This window comes from Aedes aegypti, chromosome 1 (genome assembly GCF_002204515.2).
Source record: "Aedes aegypti strain LVP_AGWG chromosome 1, AaegL5.0 Primary Assembly, whole genome shotgun sequence".
NCBI classification, from domain to species: domain Eukaryota; kingdom Metazoa; phylum Arthropoda; class Insecta; order Diptera; family Culicidae; genus Aedes; species Aedes aegypti.
The window spans coordinates 294,977,839-295,002,964 of NC_035107.1; the positions used below are offsets into that span (position 1 = coordinate 294,977,839).

Here is a 25,126-nt window from a genome sequence, read left to right on the forward strand (position 1 = left end):
ATGAGGACTTTTCGTGATAGGACTGACAACTAAAAGTGTGAATGCAACCGAAATGAAAGAGTAAACAAATCATGCGAGTGTTATCGGAGCTTAACATTTTCCTTTGTAATCGAAAGTCACTCCGATCGCGAAACGTCAAAAGCACATGGTAAACAAAAAAAACCAGCTGATCGCAGCTGTCTCATGGATTGCCTTATTATCACTTCGTTATACGACACCGACAATTGTCACCTCACGCCACTCGCAGAATTAACCCAATTATCAAGGCCCGGATTCCCAGTGAGTGAAGAATTTTATAGTACTAGAACACCATAGGAGATCACTAAAAATTACCTAATTATGGAACGGCTTTTTGCTCTATTATTTCAAGTAAATGCGATTGATCAATTATCAAAACTCATCGCTCCCTGGAAAATATAATCCCAAGCCCAGGGCAAAAAATCGACCAAAATTTTAAATAAAACCGGCATTTGAAAGACAATCTTTGATTCTTCGAAAAGCACTTGCAAGATTTTGGCACAATAAATCTGAAATCGGATCGGATCGGATCCTGCTCCCTTAAAGAATTCAATAAGACGTGTAATCACATACTGAACAAAAAATAAATAAAAAATAAAATAGAAACTTCGCTCCTCTGGAAAATTACTGAGAGGTCACAAGTGCGTCCCCAAAAATTGGCGCCTATGATCGCGTTCAATTGAGTCCAGAATGTCAAAACACTGCTTAAGGGGGCATGATCCATTATCAATTTGGGAATTTTCAAAAGCAGTTTTTTCGTTCAAGTTCATGAAAGTTCACATGAAAATGTGTGCACTGTATTCTATTCTCAAACCGAAACACAGTGAACACATTGTCGTCGAGAAAAAATCAGTTTTGAACAGATAAACTGCTATTGAAATTTCGATCACAGATAAACAGACGTCACACTCTCATCGCTGTCCATCGACCAACTTTTTAACGATCGATTCGAATATAGGTAGGTTGTCAATCGACCACCCGCAGCGCTCGCGTCGTTTTTGTTCGTGTTTGACGTTTGTACACTACCGCCACCTGTTGGTCAATCGGCCAACTACAGTGGTTTTTGTATTGGGCGTACATGTTTTCGCGACTATGATTTTTATCGCGATTTGTTCTAAGTGTTACGTCTGTTTCTCTGTGTTTCGATGATGACCGAGCGTTGAACGTTGATAAAGGTGTACCTAATAAGTCACTTGGGTCCACGACCCTTCTTTGCCCATTTAGTCATTTGATATTCAACAGTAATATAAGTAAAATCAATAATTATTTATGTAACGCAGATTTTTCGGTAAATACTATACGACGATATACCTAAGCGAAACAACTTGGGATCCAACTTCAAAGTTGTACCAAAATGTCAAAGGCGCAAAGCTCTCAGAAGCATTAACATAAAACAAATGTACAATTTATTGCTTTGCTGATAATTAATATTCGAGAGTTAATATTCGAAGATAGAGCTTATTAGATTACTATGTTTTGCTGTTTTTTTTAATTGTTAGTGGAGGCACAAGTTGGACATTGTTACGGCTATATTTGGGTTCCGAGAGGGTTCACCTTGAAGCGGTTGGACAAAATACATCCATTACCCTATTATGTCGCTATCCTGAATACAAAAAAGTTGAGCAAGTTCCCTAGTAGAAAAGACATATTTTCCAACATATCGAAAATTGAATCGACCATAAAATCTAATGTAATTTGACTAACATAATGAATCACAACGTGCTTAAAAATTGTGAAATTGACTATTGATCACATAAACTATTTTAACTAAAATTGAATGCGCGCCGAATTAAATGGATAACGCGCCAGCTGTAACAGCCCTGTGCCTGTCAATGCTATCGGATGAGTAAGGTTGATATACCCACCATAACTACTATTTACTAATTAGCATTATCACTAATCATTTATTTAAACAAACATCACGGTACGAATACAGCTTCATAGAACAACCAATAACTTTAAATTTCAATCAGTTGAAAAGACGACACAAGCTCGCATAGAAAAACAAAAAGCACGTTTCTCATCCCCAATCCAATCGGTCGACCACGAGTCGGTTGCGAACATCTTACTCCCTCGCATCCTGAAATCGATCCTCATCCTCCTCGTCCTCTCCCGCTTCCTCGTCGGCGATTCCTTCCACCATGAGTGGTGCGTCGGCTTGCACGGCAGCATTGGCGATTTCGGGACTGAAATTGATCACCTGATACAAGTCTTCATTATTGCGATAGTTTTCGTCGTCATCGTCGTCGTCGTCGATATTGAATAGCACTTCTCCTATTTCCATCCGCTGTATCCGTCGTAGCCGTTGCTGCAGTTGGTCCGCCTCTTGGGCATCGCCGCCCTCGTCGGTTTCAACATCGTCGCCGTCCCGGCTGGAAGTGCTCGCTTCGGTGACCGATTTTACCTTGATACTGTTACCCGACAGGCCGTAGAAACTTTTCGGCAGGTAGTTGTTCTTGGTGGCCACGAACTTCCAGCCCAGGTGTTGCCGACAGTTGGAACAGAGCTGTATATGGAAACAAGAAACGAATTAGCAATCAGAGCGAAACAATAGTAGTTTTGTTTAGCCGCAGACGCTAATGTTACCTGATTTTAAATGTAAAACTTTATACCTTGTTATTCAGCCCATAGATAATCGTGATAATTTTTACTCACCGTTATCTGCCACGAGTACCCGGGAAACCAGCTGTACTCCGTCGACGGCCGATCCACGGTGAAGGTCGAGTTTTCCTTCGTCTTGTAAATGGTCAGCGTGTCGTGCACGTATCCGGACGGGTTGCAGTAGCTCGTTTGCACTCCTTGCTTGTTCATGGCAAATATGTCGTTGAAGCTACCGATTTCATTGTCGCACCGTTTGCACAGAAAGTAACACATCTGTAAAGGGATGATTGGAATTATTCTAAATACACACATTCATAGTTTCTAGAAAACCATACATGATCAAGCGATTTGCTGATGATCAACATTCGGCTAATCACGGCATCAGCCTGGTAGATCAGTTTGCGATCCCGTTCATCAATGGAAATGTTCCGGGCCAGCCAGAAGGACAGTTTGACCGGGTCGCTCGGTACGCTGGTTATCTTCAGGAACGCCAGATACCGTTCTACCTTTGTGAGAACATCCTCGGTGCTGTAGTAGTCGTAGACGAACTTTGGCCACGTCATTGCGTGCGATACGAAGGACTTGAAACGGTGCGAGTACTTTTTGTTGTTGCTGAATGCGTGGCGTTTCATCGGATTCGAACAGCTACTTAGCAACGGATCCGGCAGTATTATCTCTGGCAGAATTTTCACTTCCGCCCTTATGTTGGGCATTTGACCTACGACGTGGAACCTTTGCTGGGCTATTGTTTTAAGTATGATCGAACCGTTCAGATCCCTTTCGCCTCTTTCGAACACCTGGCAGGTGACTCCGTAGATGTAGTTGTTCGGGAATGTTGTCCTGAACAACAGTCCGAACTTTACGCCATCGGATTGGTCTTCGTAGTTCAGAGATGCAGCATTGAGAATCATCGGTACAACCTCGCCCGGAAACACAATCGAATGGTGGCTGTAGACCGGAAGACAATAAGTTTTGCCCGGTTCCAAATAGTCAACACCTTCGACTCGTTCCAACTTCCCGAGATACTGAAAAATGAAATTGAAACTTAAATAATGAATAAACCGTAAGGACTGGTTGCTACTTTGTGTTTTGAAAATAGAAACTTGAGTCGTAGGTATTACTTTATAATTTGCAATCAGTTCAGGTATTCGCCCAAATTTGCCCTAAATATAGAGACTTCCTAAGGAATTCGTCCAAAATGTTCGTTCAAGATAAAGATTTCAATCTGAATTTATTCTATGAACAATCATAAAATAATATTCCACCAGTAATTTCATCAGGAGTTTTTACAAAGACCCAGAAATTTCACAAGGAGTCCTAAGACATGCAAACCATTCAGTCATTATTCCATCGATTTTTCTAAGATTTCCTACAATAATTTGGTCTAGGTTTTCTTCAAGATCAACCAGGATTGTTTTTAAATAACTACAAAGATTCCTCCAGAAATTCATTGAGAAATTTTCGAAGGAAGCTCGCAACGAATTTATCCTTAGATGCCTGGAGAACAAAAGTTGAAAAAGATTAGAGAAATTGAAAAAAAAAAACGACAGGGCAATGGATCTTTAAAAGTAATCTCGGACGAAACTTCTATAAAGATTCCTTATGAACTACTGCAAACATCTAAAAAAGAACTACTGGGTTCTTGAGGAAGTCTTGGAGGATTCTCTAGATAAATTGCTAAGAAAATGATTGAAAAAAATCAATAGAATATCCTGGATAAAATCGTACAAGATTTTCTGAAGGAATTCCTTCAATACGTGGTATCCCTGAAGCAATTTTTGTAGGAATGATCTGGAAAAAATAACTCTAGAAATTGACGTAGAAGCTTCTGGAGTTGGAGGAATTCTATTAGTTTTTCATGAAAAAATCCCTAAACAAATTTCTTCAAAAACTGCGACATGAACCTTTGTAGATGTTTTGTTGAAGCACAAGATCTCTTAAAGTAACAAGAACTTTACAAACCGACGGAAGAATTACTGTAAAAATCTGTAGGATGAATCCAGGATTAGTATCTGGGAAAATTTTCAGAGTAATCCTTTCGAAATTACTGGAGATAGTAGCGTTTGAGTAATGACAAATTGCTGTAGCGCAAAGTTTCTAGAGAAATTTCTAAGATGAATATCCTGAAAGTATCCCAAAACAAATATCCTGAGAAACACTCGAGGAATCTGCGAAGAAATTCTTGAAGAACCTGTAGAACAGTCGCGTAAGAATCTCTGGGAGTAGTTTTGTAGCATTTTAAGTCTTGTGTTCCTAGTTAACTTTTTCTCTACAAGCCTGCTTCTTAGCTTAGTTCTATGTTCTAGTTCTAAGAGCACGTCCACACTTATTGATTGAGAGCTTATCTTTGCTAAACTTGCCATTCGATTCCACAATATACAGGCATGAACGATAATACTCTATCCCCAGGGAAGTCGAAGAGATTCCATTACGAAAAGATTCTAGACCAACAGGGAATCGAACCGAGACACCTTCAGCATGGATTTGATTTGTAGTCTCGTCTCGAATTTTGCTACAGGGTTAATGAAGGCCACTTTCGGCTTTAGAGACCATTTTGGTTTAAAAAAGACTTTAGCGTTCTTTCATTGAAAATATATACTTTTTAGAAATATGAATTAAAATACACAGATGACCCGATTTTGTCAGCCCTCTTTCCTGAACTTCTTTCGACTCCCCTTCAAAATGTAAGCAAATTTCCAATCATATTTCTATCATATGTTAATTGCATTCAGAGTAAGTTCAACAGGATTGTAATAAATTTGGAGTAAATTCGATAATGAAACCGTGACAATAAGAAAGTCTTTGCAAAAAGGGGCTGACGGAATCGGGTCATCTGTGTAGTGATCATGTCCGTAAAAAGAGACCTACTAATCCCACAGTTTTATGAAAATAAGAACTTTAGACAACTTTTCCCTGAAAAAAGAGACCAGTTTTCTTCAGAGATTACTTTGAAGAATTTCATTTTAGATACTTTCAAAAATTGAACATTTTTCTATCGATAACCTCAGAAATTACCTCAGAGATTTTTTCAAAGATTTTCTCAGAAAAGGAATTTCTCAAGGAATTTGTTCATTTCCCTAGGGTTAGAACCAAGATTTCTGCTTAGAACATCTTCAAGATTTCAACCAATATTTTCTGAAAAGATGAATTCAGGGATATATCAGGATTTTCTCCAAACCTGTCGATCAGAATCAAGATTTTAACCAGAAATTTATCCAACTATGCTCTCAGAAATTACTTCAAAAATTCTTCGCTAATTTCCCAAGAAAATGACTCATTACTTTTCCAGGCATTCTGCCAGGAATGGATCATTGTATAGAATTTGAAAAAAAAAACAATCAGGGAGGTATTTCTAAAGAAAGTCTTTAAGTAACCTCTGATTAGGCTCCTCCCAGACAAACAGAAGTCACATACAAGTTGACGTAGTAACTCGTTTATTCATACAAATTACATCAAACCAAGATTGATTAGTTTCCTCGCTTTTCTTCTAAGCTTCTTCTGAGCGCTTTTCTTCTTCTGAAAAACGCTCTTTTTCTGAGTTCAGTACAAAGTAAGTCGAATCAATCCGTAGCAGCTGTCAAATCAACATTGGTTATCATAAGTTAAATCGCATAAGATTACAGATTAGTTCGGTAGAAAATTTATACACTCGCATTGTATGACATTACCCAAGCAAAAAAAGTTCTGATTTTACTTAAGCAGTGAACTCCAAAGGTCACTTCAAGTAGATTTTGAGTTCCAATGAAACTATCGCTGATTAAGAGAACATAACGGATATCAACAGGACTTGATTCTCGAAAAAGTAACCCATGTACTTATCAACAACTAGAAAGTTCAGAACGAGTTCGTGTCGAACTTTTTCTCTACTTTATGGTGCACATCATTCTTAGCAACTTGAATGAACTTTATGCTAAACGAATTACTTAAACAGTGAGCTGCTTAAGGCAAAACATGCCCTTCTATCTGAACTTTTGGTTGGTTGGATATTCATACATAATATATGCACATATATCCACTATTGTACTTTTCGCGACATCTTATACGTAATGTTTTGCACATGTAAGCCTCGCATAACGCAAAAGGTGGTTTCGTTATGCGCACATTTTGGCTGTCTGGGCTGTAAATTCTAAAGTAACCCTCGTTGAACTCCTCGAAGAAACTCTTAAAGAACTTTTGGACTTTTGTGGAAGTCTTGGAGGATTTTATAAGATCATTATTGGTATCTTAGAGAAATATAGTACCTATTTCATATTGATAGATATTATTATATCAATAAAATCTGTGGATAATATCCTGCAAAACTTTCTGAAGGAATTCCTTGTAGGGTGATCGAAGTATTTTGGACAGAGCGTTACGCGTATATAATTAGGCCATTTACGAGAACGGATCCCTGAAAATATTCCAGAAGAAATCTCAGAAAAAATCATAGGTGGAATTCCTAGAGCTTTTCTTCGGGGAATCTCAGAAGAAATTCCAGAAACACCTGAGGAAAAGTCACGCAAGAGTTTCGGAGGCCTCTAGAATTTTGCATCACGATTTACTGCTAGCAAACGTAGGGAAAAGGTTATTTCAGAGACTATTTTGATTGAAATAGAGACCTCATATTAAAAATAGAGACTTGCATAAAGAGAGACAAAAGCGACCTGCTACCAGCCCTGAAACCCAGAATTATCCCAATTGTCCTTACCGCATGCTCCGTTGGAAGTTCTGTGTTGTAAATCTCCGCATCCGATGACTGCTGTTGCTCACGATTCTGAATGTAATCATCGAACAATCGATCCGCATCGGAATCGTCCAGTCCATTCTCCGAGGAATTGCTCGAACGTCCGTCCATTCCGTTCTCCGATGAAGATTCCACACCACCGTCAACAATACTCACATCGGAATCCGCATCCTGATTTGCTGCTTCTTCGGGGTTGGCATGATCTTCTTCGCCCCAGGGAACTAATGCTTCCTGGTTCATCACATCTGGGTATGCGTCCCCTTCCTCGGCCCAAGGGACTGCGTCTTGCTCAGGCGAGCTTTCATCGCCCCAAGCGCGTACATCCTGCGGAATGAAATACAAGTCCCCATTATCAAGCTTGCGGAACATTTAACACGGTATTATATAACATTCCCCAGAATTTATAGTTCTCCGGAATCTCATTCCCCGGTATGCACCGTTCCTCAGCTATGTTTATACCGTTTTGATTCATATTCCGGACACTCTGCTTTGATTCTAAACAATCCTCAGAAAACCATTGTCCCGAAAACCGTTCTCTAGAATGAACTATTTCCCAGAAAGCTATATAGGTACTTACCTCAAAGTTTAAAACAATATTATTTATTTATTTATTTATTTATTTATTTATTCACCATCTTCGACATTGTCGTACAGACTGATTTCTTAACAACTATATTATTCTATACTTCTTATTCTAAGTTTAAACATATCTTTCGAGAGGTTAAAATCAAATGCGTTGCTTACATCGTTAAATGACCTTAAACACGAGTTTAAAGAATTATTTGAACCATAGTTCGTTCTGTGGAAAGGGACAGCAAACATCGATGTATTTCGGAAGCGTCGAGGTGGTGTGTTCCACGGAATCAGCTGGATAAGTTCCGGACTATCTACGTTACCGGTTATAAGGTCAAAGATAAATAGTCTTTGCAATTTGGTACGACGGGCTGAGAGAGTTTCTAGGTTGATCAGTTTGCAACGATCAGGGTAGCAGGGCAGATTTAGAGGATCATTCCATGGTAATTGTCGCAGAGCAAATCTCAAAAAATGTTTCTGGACACGCTCGATGATCAATGTATACGTTGCATAATAAGGCGGCCAAACTGGTGCGGCATACTCTAAAATGCTGCGAGCTAGTGAACAGAACAGCGTCTTCAGGCAGTACACATCGTTAAATCCAGATGCATGCCGACGTATAAAGCCCAACACCGTGAATGCCTTGGCAGCTATGATGTTGATGTGTTCATTGAACCGGAGCTTCGAGTCAATAGTGACCCCCAAATCACATATCGAGTTTACTCGTTCGAGTGGATTTGGACCCATACAATATTCATGGTGAATCACGTTACTGCGGCGAGTGTAAGATATAACCTTACATTTCTTCTCATTGACACGCATGCCATTGTCACCACACCAAACTAACAACAGATTAATATCAGCTTGAATATCGAAACAGTCAGCTGGAGAAGCTATTGTTCGGAAAAATTTTAGGTCGTCGGCAAAGGATAGTTTGGAGCAAGAGATCAGTTCGCTCAGGTCATTAATGTAGATAATGAAAATAAGTGGTCCAAATACGCTACCTTGCGGTACTCCGGATGGAATGCTAAAGTATCTTGATCTAATCGAGTTCACTTTTACAAAAGCGCTACGTCCAGAGAGGTATGAGTACAGCCACTTTGTAAACCAGTCGGGGAAACCTAGATGCTTCATTTTATCGATGATCAGATTGTGCGGTACTGTGTCGAAAGCTTTCGCAAAATCCACATAAACTGCGTCGACTTGGTTTTTGGTTTCCATGCCTCGGGATATTTCTGACACATAGCACATCAGGTTTGTTGTCGTTGATCTGTTCTTCATAAAGCCATGCTGACTAATTGAGATATACGGAGCAGCAGCACTATACAGGACTTCGTGAACCATTTTTTCGAACACCTTGCTAAGACTGCACAGGATAGATACACCACGATAGTTGGAGACACAGTTGAGATTCCCGGATTTGTGGATCGGTACAATTGCCGCCAGTTTCCATGCATTTGGAAAAATTCCATCTCGGAGCGAACGATTGAACACAGCAGCAATGGGCAATGCAAGTGTATTGGCGCAATTCTTTAGTAACACTGGAGGTATGTCATCCGTGCCAGGTCCCTTCGAGGTGTCCAGTCCTTCTAGAACCTTTCGTACCGCGTCTTGAGAAAACTCGAAGCGTGGAAAATGTATGTCGTGAGACGTTATCTGGGCAAAGTGGTTATTACGTTGGACGGGTGAGGCTCTGCTAAAAACGCCTTCAAAAAATGAGGCAAAACAATTGGCTGCTTCCACATTCGAACGAGATGTCACTCCGTTGAAACTGACCGAGGAAGGAATGCGGTTGTTGGATTTCCGTTGCTTGACAAAGTCCCAGAAGCACGAAGGGTATTATTTATTTGAAACATGATTTCTCAAAAGTTGTTCTCAAGTACAAGAGAAGGTCAGCATTGATGTTTATTTGCACAATTTTGAACAATATAATCATGAACCCTTTTTTCAGTCTTATCTCATTAATATATAATCATTAGAGATACCGAATATTTGGGCTGAATATCTCGATTAGGGGAAAGTGGGGCAGTTTGGTCACCTTAAGGAAAAGTCGATAAAAGTGCTGAAAATATTATGAATTTTTCGAATGTTTGCATGATTTCCAACCATTTTTAGATGAATACACTAGATTTTATTTTTATTTTTTCATTTTTTTATTTATTTGTTACATCAACAGGCAAAGTGAGGCCCCAATGATGTTGGTAGTTACAAACATACAAATCGAGACAAGAAAGGTCAAATCTACAAATAACACATATGGAAGTCAAGAGCTAAAACTTAATCTAAAGCACATTCAAAGTCGTTGTCAGTTGTTTCGTCCAGCAAGAAAAGATGAAAATCTTTGACGTAAGAACTCACGAGTGAGATGAAGGTAGAAGATTTATGCGACTCGGTTGAAAAGTTTTAATAATCCGTTGATCCCACCGTTAGTACTGTAGTTCGTCCGTCGGAGAGGAAGCCTTAGGAGCGAATTTATTGCGGAGCAGTCGTGGTCGAGCATTCAAGTCGATTTGTTCCAGGATTGACGCGCAGTTTATTCGTCCCTGAAACGTATCGGCGATCGTCAAAGCTCTGATTGTGTCTCTTCGCGTGCGGAGTAGCTCGAGATCTATTAGTTGGCATCTGCTCTCGTAACTAGGTAGGCGAAACGGATTCGTCTACGGTAGTTTGCGAAGCGCAAAACGTAGAAAGCGGCGTTGAACCGACTCGATTCGCTCGGCGCCGTTGCTGTATGCTGGACACCAGACTGCAGAACAATATTCCAGAGTGGAACGAACGAGAGAGCAATAAAGCGATTTTAGGCAGTTGATGTCCGTGAAATTTTTGGCGAACCTGAAGATAAATCCACATGCTGCCTGAAAGAAAATTGTGAGTCCATGATGACACCCAGATCTTTCACGTGGTTAATGCGATCGATAATCGTCCCATACAGACTGTAGGCGAACAGGGTCGGCTGCTTCAGTCGTGAGAACGTTATAACTGAACATTTGACTGGGTTAACTACAATCCTATTAATAGAGCACCAGTTAGCGAAAGCGTCAATCTGTTGTTGCAAAAAGTGGCAGTCGGTTGTAGAGCGGATCTGTAGGAACATTTTTAGGTCATCGGCGTAAGACAAACGAGGATCTTTGATTAGCAGATGAACATCGATGAAATACAAAAGATCACAACAGATACGCATGATTTCCTTTGTTTTATAAAGTTTACGGATAAATGATTGATTTAAAAAAAAAATATTTTTCGAGTCGTTTTTTTACTGATGGGGTGATATGAGCACCCCATTTTTGATTAAACATAATCTCATATAATTTAAAAATTCAATTATTTTGTCACTACACTTGAAAGTTATTATTATTTATGAACACTCTGTACAAGAAGATATATTTCTTCAAAAACATTCTAACACTACACTTTTTTATTAAATTTAGGGGAGGGATTATTAGAGTATGTTTAAAACTACTAATTGAACTTTAACACTTCACTTTTTGCAAAAAGTCAAATACTAAAATCACTAGTAAGGCGAGCAGTAGTAGTCGAGCACTCGACACTGAAGAAGTCTGTAAGTCGCAGACGAAATAGGCATATCTGTCAAGATAAGCAACACATATTAGAGTTTAAAGGTATTTGCTCGCCTAACTAGTATTTTATTTTTTGCAAAAAGTGAAGTGTTAAAGTTCAATTAGTAGTTTAAAACATTTTTACAGTCAAACATCATCATTCTGAAATGATGAAATTTAAAAGACCCAATCCGGGCAATATGGGCAGTTTTTTTTAACATCATTTAGGTATTTCTTTTTCTTTGAGTTTTGAACACTGACTTATAACATGCCTATTGTTTCATTTCAGCTTTGGAATTGCATGTTATTTCATATGAAATTTCATGAAATTATGCAGTTTTCAAGGGGTGCTCATTCCACCCCGTCGGCCAAACCGCCCCGAGTACCACTATTTTGAGTTTGTCGAATATTCGGTCTGCCGATTGTTACTGTTGATCGGCCAAATAGGCCGAATAGTGACCTAATAATAACAAAAGGCACTGAATTGTAATAACATATTATGCTTCACACGATGCAAAAGTTAAAAAAATTCTAATTTATTCAAATGATGATACATCTAAAGCGTTTGATGCCAAATGTTTGAAAATGTGAGAATTTCTCCGTTCTATGGCATTAGAGCGACTACGGTGCTGTTCAGTACACAAGCAATTCTGTGCAAATCAGCCTTTCACTCATTTTTTCGAGCTGTAAGGTACCGCTTGGCTTGTTTTATGCATTTGGGTTTTATGCTTTCAATTATCAGGGTCTTACATTCTTTCAATATTTTTCGTGGCACCTACTCACGTTCTTCATTTATTATGTTGATCTGTGGTAGGGAGCCGGATCCTATTCTTGGCACTTTTTATTCACTTCGGCAGTGGGGTTTTTTGAAAGCTACAGACCTCATATTTGGCCACAATATGAGTCGTACTTATGCGCTTCTCAGTGCATAGTTTCAGACAATTCGGCCGAGAAAAACCCCCCATGCCAAAGTGAATCATGGAAGTGCCCAAGTGGTTCTGCACCCTATGCGGTCTATTTGGTACAATTTCTATGAAGCACTTCCAGGACTCGGATGAGAAATCAAGCGTCGTATTAAGGTGGTATTAACCCAATTTCTTGAAAAAAAAAAAACATGAAGTAGATAAAAGGTGCCAGCAATAGGATACAGCCCCCTAACTTCAGAAAAACAGAATCCTCAGAACTTTCGACTTTTGTATTTTCTGTAATCGGTATGAAAACCTCAAGAAGACGATCATTCATTCCCATTCATAATCGCTTAATTCTTCACCGTAGAAGCTTTTCCTACTTTAACAAATATGTTTTTTTCTTTGTTTCAGTTCAGGATTCAAAATGTAGTTTTTGGGAAATTGAACGATTACGGTGTTATTGGTGGGGATTGCTCATCAAACCTTCCGGTCCGCCTCATAGTTACGTACTATTTGGTGCTGGGTGTAGTTCTTGTTTTTCCAGTTGTATTGAAAAGCATGAGCCATAGTCTTTGGCATACAATTGGATCTTTCTTTAGCAGAAAAGAACCGAAATGTCTATCGACGACCGGTGATTGCTATCAGATATAGTGGAGAGCTTGTCTTAAAACGTTCATCGCTTCAAGCTAGTTGAAAAACTGAATACACTGATTGCCTGTCGATCAGAGCCGAACTAGGCATAGATCGTATACATACATCTGAATCTACATGTCTCCGATGTATTACATCGTTCCAGGTGGGAGTTATCTGATATGTGAATATGGTATCATAACAGAATTTTCCATCTGAATGAAGTGATAAATCATAATATTCGCAAACTGTATCACACATCTACAGAATGTATTGCGCGAAGTTAAGACACAGCAAAGTATTGGGTACACAGGACCAAGTCCCTGCCGGGTAGCGCGAAACTGATGAGCGATAGACAATAGAATCATCAACACTGTCATATGGGATAGTAAGCATGTGACTATTGTCGAAACTATAATTAGGAGGCAAATCAACATCCCAAGAGCAAATTTTTGTTACAACCCAATGTAGGTATTATTAAATTAGGCTATAGAAAATGATAAATATCTGATCACTTAGGAATGTGTTGCAAGGTAATAAATGCTCGTAGTCTGTTTTCTTCCAATACACATGTATAAATTGTTAAAATTGCCGAATCATACGCGGAATTTATTGAACGGATCATGAAATTAGGACTGAAATCATAATGATGATAGATTATCAACTTTCCTTTCGTCGTGCTATTTGTTACCGTTGGAATCACCAAACTGATTGGTTTCCCACTACATACACCAATACAACAGCACGAAAACTGAAGTATTATAATCGCGCGTTGAAACTTATTCAATATCCATATATTACATTAATAGTGAATTCTTGTATACAGCTGGTATAAATAACAGAATCATCAACTTCTTAAACATTCTTTAACTGAAAACAGGATGCTTGTTTTATTAAACATGCTCAATCTGCACCTAAAATCTCGGATCCAAATAGTTTTCTAAATAAAACGTGTAGGCCAACAAAACATAATTGAGTAGGAGTTTACAAGTTACTTAGGGACTTGAAAGCACATGAAAAGCAGTTTAAATTAATCTATTAGTAGGTCAACACTAATGCTCACATTTTTATATTCTCATTTCATCATGGTCCTCATTGCTCGAGCGGAGACGAACACCCTGGAGATGGAAAAAATCGACAGCGCTACGATAAGGAAACGCAACAGATGAGAAACTATCGATACATTTATCAATTATAAAACCCCGTTTTAATATTAACACTTTGTTTCTGTTTTTTTCGTTTCAGCAATCAAACAACCGAACCAACTCTACTATCTTTTCATTTCTTCTTCGTTATACTTTTAGTCCCTCTGGCACTGAACCGAGTGGTGCGCCTTCCGCTTTCTTACTGGTGCTGTCTTTCCTGTACATTTGGCATAGTGTCGGAGGTGGTGTACTGTATTTGCTATACATCGCGCTACTTTCGATATTGTGCTTGGCGTGTGGGGAGGCAGTACTAGTGGTAAAGCGGAGGGCGCTATTCGGTTTAGTGCCAGAGGGACTATATCTATTTAATGTATCTGAAGCTTGTGGGACCGCTTTAATTCCGGCGCCTGCTTGTGGAAGATCCTGGTGTGCTAAAGGGTATAGGACATGTTAACGAGGGAGGCTTGGTAGGTCCTCACCCAGCCCGTGTCTAGATGGGCGGATAATTGTCTGCCAGGGTGTGGATTGAGCAATTACAATTAAACGATTACGGTGTTATTCTGCCGAATATTGAGATTTTATTTGGCTGAATATTAAGGCATTATTCGGCCGAATAATAATATTTCATCTATTCGGTACCATCAGTGCACCAGGCATTACCATGATTGGGGTTTCACTGTAATTGTGCTATAATTAATTAATAATTCCAATATGAGCTCCCTACGGAACATTTAACATATATCGTTAATAATACAAGAACACTTGTACATTTTTTATAATGACGTAAAAAAAGATTTATTAATTTAATATGCGAAATGATGATGAATATCTATTTGTTTTGGTGAATTTACAAGCTTATTGGCTCGTAAACGTGTAACATGACATTACGACAAACGACTTTATGTCATTCGCGGTGCCTAGCCTAGTGTTCACTAGACATAAGTTATGATTCGCCCTTCTTAAAAATTTGACAAAAAGCTGGATGTATCACTAAATTGTATAAAAATTGGACATTTTACATGTATACATTTTGAGATCATTCCGAAAGGATGGTATATCTCTATTTTGTATAGAATAGTGTTGAATTATATAAATTTTGTTAACCAAATATTGGATATTACAGTATCACTCTCTAGATTCAGTATCCATACATGCCAAAAACAATGATTCTTTTTCTAGAATTTAGTGCATGTTTTCGTACTAAACATTTTCAAAGAAAACCGACAAAACCCTTGGGAATATTTATCAGAAACTTTTCAGAAAGTTACTCACGAATCCCTACCTTTTGATCCTTCCAAATTAAACAGAGCATTGTCCTTAAATTAGCAGATGTCTATGAAACAATATTGTTTATCCATTGGAATTTGGGAAGCAACCCATCCCGTTTTTTTTATCAATAGACCACGAAAATAGTGACTTTAGTAACCATTCGCCTGAGCTTTTAGAGTTCAGGTCGAAAAAAGCGACGTCACTAAAAAGTGACGCGCTACCAGCCCTGTACATTCAATGGACTAAGACTCGGGTATAAGAATTCTAAGGAACGGTTTTCGGCGAAATACAGAACAGAATCATTTAACACACTTACATCAAAACTCGCATCCAGAGCTGCTATTTCGGGGCTGTCGTCCCACGCTATGGTTTCCTCGTCGATATCATTTTCGGCCCCATCACTAATATCCCCTCCTTCCTGTTGGGCAGCCGGAGAGCCAGGAGCTGGGTTGTATCGTAGTATGTTCAAAAGTGCCTCAAAAGGAGCAGCCTGATTCGGAGCTTCCCCCGGACGGTCTTCCACGGGGTCATCGTTTTCCATTTTCAGATGAAGATGATCCTCCAGAAAAATGGGATTATTTTGCGTGAAAATTTTACTCCGATCTCGATGTGTTTTGCTTTTTTCTACGTCGATCGAAATGTTGACATCCTTTGTTTTGATTACAGACTACAGTGCTGCCAAGAATTCGAAGAAATTCAAAAATTGTACCAAGGTCCTTGAACAAGATGGAAGGTGGGAATGAATAAACTTGAGAAGCCCGCTAGATTCCCGGATAAAAACGTATCATTCAGTCAGGGGGGTGGCATGAGCCAATACTCCACTGCACTGTGACGTCACGCATCAATTTTGACAGGTACTGGTCCTGTTGTTTACAGTTTGGACTTAGTACTTTTTTCGAATCATTCTTAATTTCGTGAAAGTTTGCTGCGAGGAGAGGTCAAATCCACTGCAGATACCCACGGATCGTATTATTCTATCTTCCTACCGTGGAAAATCTTTACCATCAGCATGCTGTTGATAGAAATGCGAAGATGAAAAAATGATGGAAAAAACGACTAAGTCCGAAACGTAAACAACAGGACCAGCAGCTGTCAAATAAGTGAGGTTAGGCTCGCCATATGCAGCGCTCTATATTTACCAACCCAACATCAATTCAACATGGCGTCCAATGTTCTTGTTTTGATTATTTTGGGAGGGACAAAACATATGTTTTTATGGGTAGGAGACATCAATTATACCTCGATGATGCGTAAAACATTAAACAAAACGATGCACTAATGAAAAGCGTCATCAAATACGACGATTCAATGCAATATGTTTAATTGCCAGAATCTAGCACTAGCAGCGTATGAGCCGTATACTCGAAAATCAGGAGCAAGGTTAGGGCAAACCGACCAGAAAGTGGGTACCAAAACTCGAAGTACCAAAACGATGTGAGGAAGAGCCGAAATGTATGCAGGATGACAGCCGTGTCAATCCCCTGCATTCAGTGAATGGAATAAACCATTAATGTACAATATAACGTACTGGATACAATGAGCCTATGCATGCTATAAAACGTTTGACTTTTACTGTGCGCCCTGTTTTCAAGTTGCCCGTGAGAGAGAGCGAGACAGCACCAACACACGGCGCACAGTAAAAGTCATGAGAACAAAAGAATTTATGGCATGTACAGAGGCTCATACAGCGTATTGTAATTGAATGTCGAAGCAGCATTATTCTTGTTTGAATATACAGTTCAAAAACAATATAATATATTGTAACAGAACACTGTATTGTTTTTAATTGGTTTTATACCTTACAATTTTGGGTAAATTCTTATTTTCGCGTAAAACAACTGTTGCATTTTTCTATGTAGCTTTGCTGAAAGAAGTAAACAAAACAAGTTCAGTTCGCAAGAAATCTTGGGTGAAAAATATTCAAAAAGTATAAATAAGTAGTTTTTTAGAAGTCACTTGACATTAGGGTTTATTCACAAATATCATAACGCCAAAAATGGTAGTTTTTGACACCAATCCACCCCTTCGTAACGCATTTTGCATGAATATTTTTTTCATTTTTTTATGAGCTGTGACATCTTAAGGACACCCACCCACCCCCTTCAGCGTTATGAAATTTGTGAATGGGCCCTTAGCTGTAACGACGAATGCAACCATGATAAATATCTTCACTTCTATAGGAGGTAAAATTATTTTGCTACTTTTGGCACGAATATCCGGTAAATTGGGGGACAATCCATAGAAAATACAAATACTATAGTTTTCACCACTAATTGAAATACAGTTCGTTGAATTGTTTTTGTATTGTACAACAATACAGAATTGCTAATCAAGACAATACATGAACAATATATCATATTGTATTTTCAAAATGTATGTATTGTGCTCTGCAAGATAAATCCACGTAATGCGATTATCTGAAAATGTCGATATACCGTCGCAGTGATAATGAAAATTACCAAATGTTTCAGATTGGGCAAATTTGAAACATTTGTGTCCTTGAAGGACAAAAAAATCCAAGCCTACTTGAATTTTGACGTTGCGTTTGAATTGCGCGCATATCTTCTGCGCGTTACCGCCGCCGCTGGATGTGGATTTAATATAAGCGCCGCAATATGAGAAAATATCTATATTTGTATTGTTACGATACTTAACCACCCATACATTGTATTGCAAAAATCTCATATACCGGGTACCCCCGTTGGTTTGCCCACATTTAATCTGAACACTTTTTAATCTGTACCCCGCTAATTTGCACATCGTTCAGATTAAAAATGGTTCAAACGTCATTTCGCTCATGGAACGGAGTGAAGTGAGATGGAACGCCGTGGAACGGAACGCAGAATCAAAACAAAACAGTGAAAGGGGTAACCAGAAACACGTTTCTAGGGTGACCAGATGTTCAAATTAAAAATGAATCCCGATGGTTTGCATGTGGTACCGTTCAAATTAGCGGGGGTGCACGGTACCATACAGTGAACTGTTCATAACAATATATTGTACTGTAATTGTATTGTCATTTTACAATATCCTGTATTGTATTTCCAATATATTGAATGGTACTGTTACAATACGTTATATTGTTTTTGTATTGCATTTTTTATCCGGGTGTCCTCGTGCTGTTACGGCTCATACAAAATTTGTAAAATATTCATACAAAAAGCGTTACGAGGAGGTGGGTGGGTGTCGAAAATGACCATTTTTGGTGTTATGAAATTTGTGAATAAACCCCATTATTATGATCCATTACTAATAATTATTCATTTTAGATAATCAAGCAAGTATTTTCATCGGATCTTTGAGGCATTGCATTAAGAAATATTGTAATTATAAGCACAGACAACCAGACGTCACACTCTCATCGCTGTCCATCGACCAACTTTTAAACGATCGATTCAAATTTTGGGTAGGTGGTCAATCGACCACCCGCAGCGCTCGCGTCGTTTTTGTTGGTGTTTGACGTTTACACACTACCGCCACCTTTTGGTCCATCGGCCAACTACAGTGTTTTTAGCATTGGGCGTACATGATTTCGCGACTATGATTTTGATCGAGGTTTGTTCTAAGTGTTACGTCTGTTTCTCTGTGTTATAAGTATTGTAATGCATGCATATAGAAATGGAACTACTTGGGAGCAGGAGTAGTTTGAAACTCTTTTGTGGTAAACCCTTATTCAGTAATCCGACTTAGTGGAGGTGGGCCGGAACACCTTTATTTAATTGGGCGGATCGGGTTGTAAATCTCACATTCATGTGAATGGATCATTGAATGTAGTTTTTGCCAGTGCTCACCGCATCAAAACAAAGGCGCCACTGTATATGGGATTTAACATTGTGACAGCATTGCTGTTCTGTCAAACACACAAGGCTACGGTGGCGCTATCTATGCTTTTCATAGCGGCGGTTTTGGTTATTTTAATGATCCATTGGAAAGAACAAGACAAAAACATGGAATTTTTTTGACCAAATAAATAATTCATTTTATTTTCTATAATGGTAGTAATCTTTCCGGATCGAGCCATGCCTTGAACTTGCCACATATATTTCTTTGTTAAGTCCACGCAGTTATTGTAGTACTGTCAGTGGAAAAGATTCTTGACTGGAATTAGTATACGGTTATCCATGTAACGATACTGGCCAGCCTTCAGGGTCCCCAGACCTCAAGTATCCCTCAGGACCATTAGGGATTAGAATGAGAATCACAGAAACTGTCACTGAAGGGTGTTACTTTTTAACGTGATAACGAAATCTCTTGAATCAAGTGAACTCAATCCACCCAGAGAATATGATTATACTAGAGAAACGCGGAGAGGATTTTGACTTTGTTCATAAACAATATTTGCAATGACTATCAACAATTGAGGTCATTCAAACAAAATTTTAGTGTGCGTGTCATCCTGTCAGTCACCATAAGAAACCAAGCTTATCAATGACGTCATTTTTGTATCGCTTTTCACTAACATACATCCATCTCCTTTTTTTTGCGTAACATCTCTTTGAGTCTCATTGAATTTGCTCGATTGGAACCACGTTTGACGGTTCGATTGGAACCTTTGGTTTCAGAATTCGCGCTTCTCTATAATAAACAAATTCTCTAAATCCACCATTCCACTGTTCTGAACAAATTTTCTTCCTCGTAGAGCACACAGACAGCCCGCAATCATGCACTGAAGCGATTTTCCGTATATCATACATGTGTGAAACTACATATATTTTTGCAATAAGCTCTCACCAATAAAAATTATGTGTGAGAGAGACATAACAATCATTGTTCCTCCATCAAATAATGTCTATGTTCAAGATTAGATGCATTCAATTAGACTCACTTTATAAAACTTATGTGTGGAATCTATAATGATTATTTTCGGATTTCCCATTAAAAGTATTAGCCAAATTCTAATATTTTTAATGTTTTGAGCCATGAAAGCTTGTTTTTTTTAGTCTTTCTAGAATGTTTATTTTCAATATAATATTAGTAGCTTAATATAATCATCACAAACGAAGAATTTTTCTAATACAGCCAGATCAAGCGAGTGCTGGCATCCGGCCGCAAATAATCTTCGGGAATTTCAGGGGTAACATCAAAATACAGGGTTTTCTCTTTCTTCGGTGGTGCCGGGTGATCCGTGGCGTGAATTTTGGCTCTTCTTCAAGCAGTTGACTCCTGGGCGCACGACTTTATAGCTTTGCGGAAAAACTTCAACGCACAGTCGGTCACAGCATTGCTTTTTGCAATGCAAGCTTGCGGGACCCTCAGCTCTTGCCGATAGAGCATTTTCTCATTTCGGAAGCTTGGCTCAAACGAAGGGCACTGGCCTGCACATCAAGGTTTGGAAGATTCATCTCCGGTACCATGAGCTCTTGCTCGAAAGACTCGCTCTACAGAATCCTGCAAATTTTATACCAACATTTTAATATAATAAAATAGTTACATATAATAAATAATTTACCTGCAAAACGAACACAGTTCAGTTGATCAATAATCACCATCTTGACCGTTGCAACTGTTTTCACCAAAAGAAGCAAACGTGAAAAATATGTTTGAGCAAACATAACTCTCAACTATTATCGCTAATAATGATAATTATGAATGCTCATAAATAAGTCGAATAAGTGTGATGTTTATGTTTTATCGGGCTTCTTTTATTCACTAACGGACCAAGAATGATGTTTATGTTTACACACATAAAAACAATGCATTCCAAACCTAATAAAGTTTATGGTTCCTGGGTACATAAACTATACGTTTGCAATTTTATTAGTGTGGGGACTATCTTAAGCTTCATCTCGTTACAGAAATCCTCCTTGTCCAATTTCGTACCTACAGTAACCCCGAAGTCCTAGATCTCGGAAGGATGGCAAACCAGAACAACATGGCTGATGACTCTGAAACTAATCATCTGCGCTAACGAAAGGAATACCGGGAATTAGTCTAACAAAAAACAATAGAAGTACTTTACATATCACGTTAGACACTCGCTCCTCTAGTTTAATATGTTCTCGGGTGCACGAAAAGGTTTGGAACATTGTTATCTAAGTATTATAAGTCCAATTGCCGACCATCAGGAATCGCTATAAAGCTTTTGGTTCAATATGTTTTGGATGAGGCAGCAGTCTTCTCGAGTTTGTGAAATGACAAGTTTGCACTTTGACAAAGATGAAGGTTTGAGCAAGCCATGATTTGCAAATTTGCTGCAAGTGTACATTTAAATGCATTAAATTTTCTCGGAATATCAGATGCATCAGAAGTGATCCACCCCTTGCTTAAGACGCTATTATTAAATAAAACCGAGTGGTATGGGACGATTCAAATATGACGTCCAACGTTTTTCGGGATTTATAGTCCCCCCGTCCCTCCTCTGTCATGCTTTTTCCAATACCTTATACCTGCACTGTCACACTTTCATAGAAATCTCCCCCCTTTCTCCCTTCCCTTGGACGTCTATTTTGGATGACCCCTATAAGGCTATCGCACCCTTCTCTTTCCAGCAACAAGATCAAATGGGATTTTTTGTTTGTTGTTTTCATACGGAAACGGTTTCCGTATGAAAACAATCCATATGTGTGCGCGTGCAGGAAAGAGAAAGGTGATTAAACGTCAGATTGCCTTATGTCTGTTTTGTTGAAAACTAAAAACGACTACTGAACAAGGCTATCCGCTCCACACAGCAGGCTACTGGCTGATATCGCTACCTGCCAGCTCATCTCTTTTATTTCATGTCTGGGTATCAACATATTCGTATTTACAATATATTTCGACTACCTCTACAATACTTACCAAAGACATCTCCACTGCAGGGTGTGTGATGTACCTGCTTTCCAACATGTTTGTGTTGAAAATATCAAAATTCTTTTCATATATAACAACCTTGTTTTTTTTCTGTTTTCGCACAACAGGCCCTTTTCGAAACTATTTAGAATTCTTCAGAAACGAGCGACGAAAAACGCTAACGCTGCAGCTGACAGCCGTTTGACAGTTCCCTCTGCTTTTGGGTTTCGCGATTTCGCTAATGTTTTGCTTCGGTTTTGGGGAAACAGGAAAACATTTTCCCTTTTTTCGAGATTTTGATACATTTTCCGGGAAGAATCTTCAGTTCGGCGGCTGAAATCCACAATGGCGCACAGTTCCTTCCACGAAGAAGATCGATTCAACGACTTTTACAGCGAGGTAGGTTTTTGGATGCTTGTAATGCTTTGTTGTGGTGCGTTTTGAGGGCTCTATTCAAAACCGTGTTGTTTGGTTCCAGGTGAAAGAAATCGAAAAGCGCGACTCGGTGCTCACTTCTAAGCAGCAGATCGACCGTTTGCTCCGTCCCGGTGCAACTTATTTTAATCTGAACCCGTTTGAGGTTCTTCACTTGGAGCCGGATACTCCAATTGAGCAGATCAAGAAAAAATATCGTACCTTATCGATTCTGATCCATCCGGATAAGAATCCGGACAATCAAGAGCGCGCCCAGCAAGCATTCGAAGTGGTCAATAAAGCGTGGAAGACTTTAGAGAATGAGGCCACCCGGAAGCAGTGTTTGGATGTTTACGAGGAGGCAAAAGGGCGCACGGATTTGATGATCACAGAGAAACGGAAAAAGCTCCGGAAGGAAGGCAAACAGGAAACCATTCCGGAGGATGATCCCGGCAAGTACAAGCATGCAGTGTACGTGATGGTGATGAAACTATTTGCCGACATGGAACGGCGCCGTCAGCAGCTGGACCTTCGCGACCAGGAAGAACGGAAACGCAAACGGGAGCAGGAAATCGAAGAGGAAGAACAGCGCAACTTCCAGAAGGAGTGGCAGAAGAACTTTGAGGAATCTCGCCAGAATCGCGTCAACAGTTGGCAAAGCTTTCAGGCGTCCGCCTCGTCCAGTAAACCGAAGAAGGCCAAAAAGACCAAGTACACCTCTTTCAATCCTCCCAAGATCAAGCCGGAATCGCGATAAACTCCAGACGGCAGTTGTCCATCCAGGCTTGGTTTTTTTTCTTTTATGATTTTCCGTTCATTCCTTCTACTATGTCAGAAACAAAGTCTCAAAACCAGTAAAGGTACTTGACTAACACTATTCAGGGACTAAATTTCTTATTCGTACAGAGCACTGTTTTTACATCAAGTTGGTAAGAAACTATCAATTGGGAGATTGGATTCAAAAATCTTTATTAAGAATGAAGATCATAGGTGTCATCTATTGTTCGACAACCATAAACTGTTTCCATTTACTTTAATTTTTCGAATAATCGAAAAGTATTCAATTTTTGTCTAAAGTGTACCCGATTCCATATTCGTAGCCCCTCAAGCCCTTCTTCGACAGGTACAGGCTACTATTATTCTGAACAGCACTGTACATCTGAACAACGCAATGAAGAACTTGAGCTATCACATAACGCATTAAAGTTTAGTTTTAAAAGTTGTGTATTTGTGTTTTATAGTTGTATGCATATGGAAATGGGCCAATTTCAGACAAACTCAATATATTTCTATTATTCCAAAGATGGAAGTATATGAAAACAGTTAGTGATTGCCGAATAATAGATGACACATATGACCTTTATTATCGGTAAAGTATTTCGAGGCCGATATCTTGGTCGATACATCATTTGATAGTTTTTCATCAAATTGATTCAAAAAAAAATGCCCTATACGAATATGAATTGGAGTAACCGTATATTATTTACCAGAAGCAACGACAAGCAGAGCTACATTATTTTTGTAACGCAACACATAACGGATCAAACTAGCTGAGGTCATGCATTTTTTATAATTCGCTCACTAATAATCAAACCCCGTTGCTAATCGGATCGGATCAGGCGAGGTTCGACGTTTGTAGAATTCCTATGGCTACGACAAAATGGTGTGCAGAGAATGCAGGGGGTAAACGAAAGTCTACAGCTGGCAAGCAGCAACGGTAATAAAAAAAATGGCATTAAGGGCCTTTCGCGTTTAAGATAGTTTTTATGTACTAAGGTAATATTGATGAGAGAGAGAGATACAATGATCACAATTTATAATGTGTGAAACTGAAATAGTAATAAATACGTACACAAAATTGAAAATCATTCAGTTGTAGTGATGAGTTCACATACACATTTCTTCATTAGATACTTGAGCCTCCTCTTGGGCTTATTCTGTCGAATAAGTAGCGAGAGTCTCTCACTTCTCGGTTTCGTATGTCAAGGTAACAATACTTGACTCGAATGAAGTGATTCAAACTGCAACACCTCATTATTGGAGTCGAGTTTCCTAACGTTGCTATACGAGACCGAAATTGTTCACCGCACTTTGCTCATACTATCTAGGGTTGGATATGGCACGTAGTAAGCCGAAAGGAATTTGTTTGAATAATATGAGGTATCTCTGATGATTAGGTTGGTCCAACCTGCAGGGCTGGTAGCAGAATTTTGTGAGACATGGTCACTGTTTCAATGCAAGTTTCTAAAAAGATTCTAGTAATGGATAATCAAAGTATTTTTCACCTAAAATGATCTCAAAAGTCACTTTTTGCATTTTCCTGATTGCAGTGAAAATTCTGCTGCAAAATTCTAGAGACTCCAGATAAATCTTCAGCGACATATATGCGGCTATTGTACAGGTTCTACCGGAATTTCTACTTAGATATCTCGAGCCTCAGGAACTCTTCAAGGGATTTTTTCTAGAATACTTTCAAGCATCCCTCCAGGAACCACTTTAGAAATTATTTTTATGATTTCC

The 25,126-nt window shown here is 39.0% G+C and overlaps 2 protein-coding genes across 2 annotated transcripts; one reads left to right on the forward strand and one right to left on the reverse strand.

Moving 5' to 3' along the window:
- Positions 1-1,889: 1,889 nt before the first annotated feature.
- On the reverse strand, positions 1,890-16,100 carry LOC5565940 (protein cereblon homolog). Its single transcript, XM_001650269.2, has 5 exons — positions 15,741-16,100; positions 7,307-7,666; positions 2,955-3,644; positions 2,674-2,892; positions 1,890-2,524 (listed from the first exon to the last, which is right to left on the reverse strand). Exons 1-5 carry the CDS (start codon positions 15,963-15,965, stop codon positions 2,084-2,086), a joined length of 1,935 nt encoding a protein of 644 aa, XP_001650319.2. The 5' UTR covers positions 15,966-16,100; the 3' UTR covers positions 1,890-2,083.
- Positions 16,101-22,382: 6,282 nt separating this feature from the next.
- On the forward strand, positions 22,383-24,464 carry LOC5565943 (dnaJ homolog subfamily C member 8). The gene is made up of 2 exons (XM_001650268.2): positions 22,383-22,591; positions 22,671-24,464. Exons 1-2 carry the CDS (start codon positions 22,538-22,540, stop codon positions 23,361-23,363), a joined length of 747 nt encoding a protein of 248 aa, XP_001650318.1. The 5' UTR covers positions 22,383-22,537; the 3' UTR covers positions 23,364-24,464.
- Positions 24,465-25,126: the final 662 nt, after the last annotated feature.